Raw genomic sequence first — 6,749 nt, 5'->3', positions numbered from 1 at the left:
ATACATGAGAGGCGGGCATTAAATGATCCTGTTGATAGGTCATTAGTCTAAACAACTATAATCTTTATATACAGGAGAGGCGGGCATTAAATGATCCTGTTGATAGGTCATTAGTCTAAACAACTATAATCTTTATATACATGAGAGGCGGGCATTAAATGATCCTGTTGATAGGTCAGTAGTCTAAACAACTAAATTTTATATACATGAGAGGCGGGCATTAAATGATCCTGTTGATAGGTCAGTAGTCTAAACAACTATAATCTTTATATACATGAGAGGCGGGCATTAAATGATCCTGTTGATAGGTCAGTAGTCTAAACAACTATAATCTTTATATACATGAGAGGCGGGCATTAAATGATCCTGTTGATAGGTCAGTAGTCTAAACAACTATAATCTGTAGTAACCAGGCTGACAGATCCCTCCGTGTGTGGTCGTGTTGGCGCTATCAGATCCAGAGACACAGTACCAGCCAGCCGAACAGTTACCGGTCGGGGCAATACCAGCGTAGTCTTGGCAGTATTGTCCGGCATCACAGTCGCGACAGTCGGCCAGGGCCGTCCCAAGTGTGTTAGGGTTATATGTCCCTGGAGGACATCTGTACTGCATACTAAAGGCTGTTCCGTTTGGACAGTAGTGACCTGGAATTTGAAAATATAAACAAAACTCAATTAGTCTTATCTCCTTTAAAGTAACAACAAACAATTTTCAGTAACAGTTATACATTTTAACAAATATTTTATGCTTGTACAAAGATAAATTTTATGCTCATATCATTTACAAATTATGATAGAAAGAGCATAAATCACAGAGTAACAATAATGATTTAAGGCAAAAGCTTAAACAGAATTATTTCAAAACTGTTAGTGTTTACTAATATATAATTTGAATTCTTTTTTTTTTTCTTTAAAAAACATGTTTTGTTTCTGTTTAGTTTTTGGGAAGGGGAATACAGATTTATTTCACAACATGAAAACATCAAATGTTAATCTATGTTCAATGAACCAATTTTACCGCTGTACCAGTTCAAGTATCAACAATTATTACGAAAAAAGACATAATTTTAAGAACTTTTCACTTTCTGGATGATATTTTCATAAATTCTTCTTTTGCATAAATTTTGATGTTTATTGTTAATCAAAATTTCTCTGAAGTGAAATTAGTGTCAGTTTGCTAAATAAAAATAGATTAAACCAGAACAATTTATAAGTGATTTATACTGACCGGCTGGACAGGGAGATGTCAGGTATTCTGAGGCGTTGACCAGACAGTAATATCCCTCGAGACACCCAGCACACTCTGCCAGTCCCGTACTCTTGGCATACGTCCCAGCCGCACAGGCTGTAGGTGTGGCTGAACCCTCTGGACAGTAATGACCCAGGGGACAGATTCCTCCCACCCCCGTGTAGAAAGCTTGGTCTGGACATGTACAATTGGCTGCGACGCTGTCGTTACTGGCACCAGGCTGGGGACGATCTACTCCTGAGGAGCAGTAATATCCTGAAGAGGAAGAAACAAAAGATTATGACAAATAATCCCATTGCTTTAATGTTCAGTTAAATTTTAGTAGATTGTAGACATAAGCTGAGTCGCCTTTAGCATACTGTCTTTTGGGACATAAATAATATTGTAGTTTGAAAATGCAGTTGCAAATCAACATAAAACAAACAATTTGAGAGAAAACATATGTGGTGCAATTTTATTGTGTTATTTCCTCTAAATTAATGATTTCTTCAGGTAAGTTGCCAAGCATCTATCAGGTATATAATGTATATATTATAGTACAATCTCACCGAAACATACTCCTGACGACCAACTCACCTGCAGAACAGTTAGCCGTTGGGACAGTCAGATGTTCACCCTGACAGTACATTCCAGCAGTACATGCCTTACACTGGTCAACCTGGTACAGTCCGGATTGGTCACTGTACGAGCCACTCGGACACGACATCCAGTTTATTCCAGTTCCTGAATACAGCAGTATTTTGAAATAATTATTTCAAGCATAGAAACTTTAATTAATATTGGTTACTGATCGCTTTTTACAGAACGTTTTAATTTGCATGAAATCCCTTTTCTAGGAATTATATAACACCAAATTTTGGTTTTGCAAGAAGTGACAAGTGATCTATGTTTGAAAAGATATAAAATTATATTTGAAATAGGAATTGACAAAATAAAATTGTAGGTAAATATCTTGATTATACTGTGAAACTTAGAATAATACTAAATAACTTTAATTTGAATGATTTCAAATGACACGTCACTTGCTATTCTAAAACCAGTCATTACAGTAATGTTATAGACATGCAGTTGTTGGAACAGGTTTAACTCTACAATAATCATGCTATTCTAACATATCACTTGGATTGCATTCATATTCACAATAAATGCAATGTAATAACAAAATATGTAAATGTTAAAAAAGTTATAGTTGACTCACCTGCTGGACATGTACAGTAGTAGCCATTAGTACATTTATATATTCATTGTGCCAAAGCAATGTAATACATATGTAAATGTTAAAAAGAAGTTAAAGTCTACCCACCTGCTGGACAGTAGTAGCCATTAGGACAATCTTGTGCGTTAAGTGTATCGTTATAGGGCTGGACAGGGAGACAGTAGAACCCAGCTGGACACACGTCACATGAGGACGCACCAGTATAGTTGGTGTAAAATCCATCCGGACACTCCTGTAATGAACATGTGTACACACATACATAAAAACATGTCAGTATGTGTGTATTGAGGAAATACAGCTGGTTATTATTACCTTTCAATTTTAAAACTAACAAATCAAATTTTGATGAATCAAATTATTTTGCGATGCGGCTTTAACAGTACTTAATGATTCCTATTTTGAAAATTTAAATTGTCGCCTCCAAAACCATGTTCAGAAAAATAAACATTGAGAAAGTACTATTCCTGAGAAAAAACACCTATTTGGTATAATGTATTATCTTTGATATTACTATTGAGGTAGATGTACATTTCTTACCTGATATATTTTAGTGATATTTCAGTTATAATATTTTCAGGTAGATGTACATTTCTTACCTTGTATATCTTAGGTAGAGGTACATTTCTTATCTGGTATATTTTAAGCAGATGTAAATTTCTTACCTTGTATATTTCACTGCCGTTTGGACAGTGCATACCCATGGGACAGATGTAAGCCCCGGGGTTGGGGACGGCCATTCCCGTGGGGCAGTAGTATCCTCCCCAGCACTGTAAAGTCGTCTCTGTCATTCCTATTAAAACAAAACAATTGAATATGTGTAATCTAATATTCTACTTTTCAGCATATTGAAAATATCACAATTTTAATTTTTTCTTTCTCCCATCCTCAACACAATCTCACAATATTTCTTGATGCCAAAATATCTAAATTTATGGTGTAATGTTATGTTTATCTAATTTTAATTTCAGTTGAAAAAGTAACAATCCATTTAAAACATCTCATTGGCTAAGTCAGTTCTTTAAAACCCTGATGCAACAAAATACAATAAAATTTATCTTACATCAGAATTGATGGTAAAATAATATCTATCTAGTATATTTAATTTCAGTTGAAGTAGTAACATTTCTTTTAAAATGTTTAGTTGTCTAAATCAGTTTTTAAACCCCTGATGCAAAATAAAATAAAAATTTATCTGACATCAAGACAATGTATGTCACACTACAAACTAACAAGAGGCCCATGGGCCTTAACAGTCATCTGACTATTGGCACAATACAACATAGTCATTTAAATATTTTAGACATTTTGACCCCTGTGATCTTGAATGAAGATTAAGGTCATTATTTTAAAACAAATATGGTAGCCCTTCATCCCAGCATGTCACAGGCCCAATATCAGGCCTTTTAGTTATTCACAAAAAGGTAATTTCAAGATTTTAGCCTATTTGACCCCATGTGACCTTGGATGAAGGTCAAGGTCATTCATTTGAACAAACTTGATAGCCCTTCATCCCAGCATGTCAGGGGCCCAATATCAGGTCTCTAGACCTCTTAGTTATTCACAAGATGTTGTTTAAAGGATTTTAGCCTATTTGACTCCTGTGACTTTAAATGAAGGTCAAGGTCATTCATTTGAACAAACTTGGTAGCATGCTACAGGCTCAAGATCAATACCCTGGGCCTTCTGGTTCTTGAGAAGAAGTCGTTTGAAGATTTTAGCCTTTTTGACCCCTGTGAAAAGGCTAAATATCAGTACCCTGGGCCTTTCGGTTATTGAGAAGAAGTTGTTTGAATGAAAAGTTTACGCACGGCGCACGACGGCGGACGGTGCATAATGACAATAGGTCATCCTGACCCTTCGGGTCAGATGACCTAAAAATGATGCTGATTAACTTAATATCCATCTGGTTTACCTGCAGTTGGACAGTAGAAACCATCAGTACAGTTGGTACACTCAGATTGAGCGGTCAAGCCGGTCACGTTTGAGAACGACCCAGCAGCACATGGTATGGGTTGGTCACTTCCAAGTGGGCAGTAGGATCCCTCTGGACACAGGATAAACTGGGCCACGTCCACTTTAGATGGACAGAAGTAACCTTGAAAAGGGAAGTCATTATATAAATTAACAAAATATTAAATAATTTATTAATAAGTGCTCTAGAAATCATTAAATATTATCTTTTTCTCATAAAAATATTTTAAATCATATGAATTTGTTGGAATTACATATTTTAGTGTATTTCATTACGAAATGAAAGATGACAAAATAAATAGGACCATTATGTTTGATAAAAAATAATATGACAATTTCCAGAAAAAAGAAAATTCACATATTTTCTTTTCTTTTCTTTAAAAAATGTCTAAAGGGAGCAAACAAAATCATACTCAAAATTACAAGATTATTAATAGTTTTTTAAAAAATCATGTGTCTTACAAAAGTAATCCAAACTTATTACTGATATTAGCTCGTCTTTAATGAGAAAGGGGAGGTAACTAATAGGGAAGGGGAGAAAATCATCAGTCACAAAATAAAAGGAAGTAATCTATGTTGTCACCTACCAGCTTGACAAGCAGGTCCAGTGGCTGTCATGTTGTAGTCTGGACAGTAAGTTCCACCCGTACAGTTGGTACACTCATCAATGGCCTGACGTCCGGTGGTGGGGTTAAAGGTTCCCAAGGAGCAGCAGACGGGACTAACAGTGCCCAAAGGACAGTAGAACCTGGGAGGACAGATGTCTGCATCAGCTCCTTGTGATGGAGTTGAACTGTTGGCTCCAGTTAAGCAGAAATAGCCAGCGGCACAATCTGCAACAGGAATCGTTAGTCCAACCTGGTCGCAATACATCCCACCGCTACAAGGGGTGCAGTCTGAAACAACAGTACGATGGGTAATGTTATTGAAAGTTCCAGCTGGGCAGGGGAACTCGGTGGACATTGTGGTATTCTCTGGGCAGTAAAATCCAGTAGGACAGTGGGAGCTGTTGAAAAGTACAACAGGGTCCATGGTACTGTCGCAGAAATATCCAGCGGGACAAGCCTTGCACCACCAAGAGCCGATATCATCCTGGTAGGAGCCTGACGCACACCTGAGTGGTGTGATGCTACCCTCGGGGCAGTAGTGTCCCTGGGTACAGTTGTAGCTGGCAGGGGTCGGATTGTCCTGACCGGAGGGACAGTAATAGCCAGAGCTACATAGTCCATCAGGAATGCTGTTTCCACTTCCGCTGCAGTAACTTCCGGCAACACAAGTCACACAGTCTGTATCGACCTCATTTCCTGTGCTGTTCTGGTAAGTTCCGGCCTGACAAAGCAATGGTGCAGTACTTCCAGCAGGACAGTGGGCTCCCATAGGGCAAATATCACCTGGAACAAAGTGCACCATAATGTAACGGTCACTGTATAAGAGGCCTACAAGACCTGTACCTCTCATGTGTCAGCAGTTCATTTTACAGAATTGTGTTCATTTGTCACAATTATTGTTTTCCATGATTTGACTATAAAACCATGGCAAGTTTTTGTTCAAATAATGACACCAACATGAAAAGTAGACTATGGGTAAATGTTTCTATGATCCAAAATGCTATTTCAAAATCATACCCTAGTCAGCCTTACCTTGTATCACCAATGATAACTGTATAGCATTTTAAATCTGTAACGCCAAAATTTCACATTTTCGAGACATATTCGCAGAGTTTAAATTTCAGAGTTCATATAAAACAAAGTGTAATATGTCAATTGCATGATACTATTGTTATTATAATATCAATTTTTTAAATATTTCACTACAATAAAACACATGAAAATAATCCATCCACAAAATGTAACTGCTGTACAGTATCTAGATACAGATATCACCTACCTGTGACATTTCCATCACTTGGATTAGATACAACAGCCATCTGGATGCAGTAGTATCCAGGGTCACAGTGGCCAGAGGTCATGTTCAGGAGGTCAGTTCTACAGAATGACCCGGGGGTACAGGGAGTCGGGCTTGCTGACCCCTCGGGACAGAAGTAGCCGCGGAGCAGTTGTTTCCTCCAACACCTGAAGGCGTTGCCGTGGCAGATCCAGAGTCGCAGAAGTAGCCGGCCATGCACAGACCAGAGGGCAAGGTCAAACCAGCTTGTGCACAGTACTCTCCACCTACAAACGGTCAAGGTCATGATAAGGTCAACAGGGATTTTTTGCTCATAAAATGTTTCTTAGTAAACTTTACAAAAGGGGGTCATCAAATGTAGGTCTCCAACAACGACTATGAATGAGAAACGCTTCCAATTCATATAATT

At 37.7% G+C, this 6,749-nt stretch overlaps 1 protein-coding gene across 1 annotated transcript; it reads right to left on the bottom strand.

The window, feature by feature from the left end:
- Nucleotides 1-246: 246 nt before the first annotated feature.
- Nucleotides 247-6,404, bottom strand: LOC138322021 (multiple epidermal growth factor-like domains protein 6). The gene is made up of 8 exons (XM_069266078.1): nucleotides 6,323-6,404; nucleotides 5,023-5,826; nucleotides 4,377-4,559; nucleotides 3,127-3,254; nucleotides 2,552-2,696; nucleotides 1,825-1,971; nucleotides 1,228-1,503; nucleotides 247-644 (listed from the first exon to the last, which is right to left on the bottom strand). The coding sequence occupies exons 1-8, from the start codon at nucleotides 6,402-6,404 to the stop codon at nucleotides 394-396; spliced, it is 2,016 nt and encodes a 671-aa protein (XP_069122179.1). The 3' UTR covers nucleotides 247-393.
- Nucleotides 6,405-6,749: the final 345 nt, after the last annotated feature.

Source organism: Argopecten irradians, chromosome 4, assembly GCF_041381155.1.
Source record: "Argopecten irradians isolate NY chromosome 4, Ai_NY, whole genome shotgun sequence".
In the NCBI taxonomy this organism is placed as follows: domain Eukaryota; kingdom Metazoa; phylum Mollusca; class Bivalvia; order Pectinida; family Pectinidae; genus Argopecten; species Argopecten irradians.
The sequence above is the reverse complement of the archived record's forward strand: the minus strand, read 5'-3'. Positions and strand labels throughout refer to the sequence as shown.

What these genes read in the sequence shown, in the direction of transcription:
- LOC138322021 (XM_069266078.1), bottom strand. Translation starts at nt 6,404, where the DNA reads ATGACCTCTGGCCACTGTGACCCTGGATACTACTGCATCCAGATGGCT. An exon ending in TGGCTACTACTGTCCAGCAG is followed by an intron (nt 1,972 to 2,551) that starts GTGGGTAGACTT and finishes TGCTGTATTCAG; the next exon opens with GAACTGGAATAAACTGGATG. An exon ending in AACGGCTAACTGTTCTGCAG is followed by an intron (nt 1,504 to 1,824) that starts GTGAGTTGGTCG and finishes CTTCCTCTTCAG; the next exon opens with GATATTACTGCTCCTCAGGA.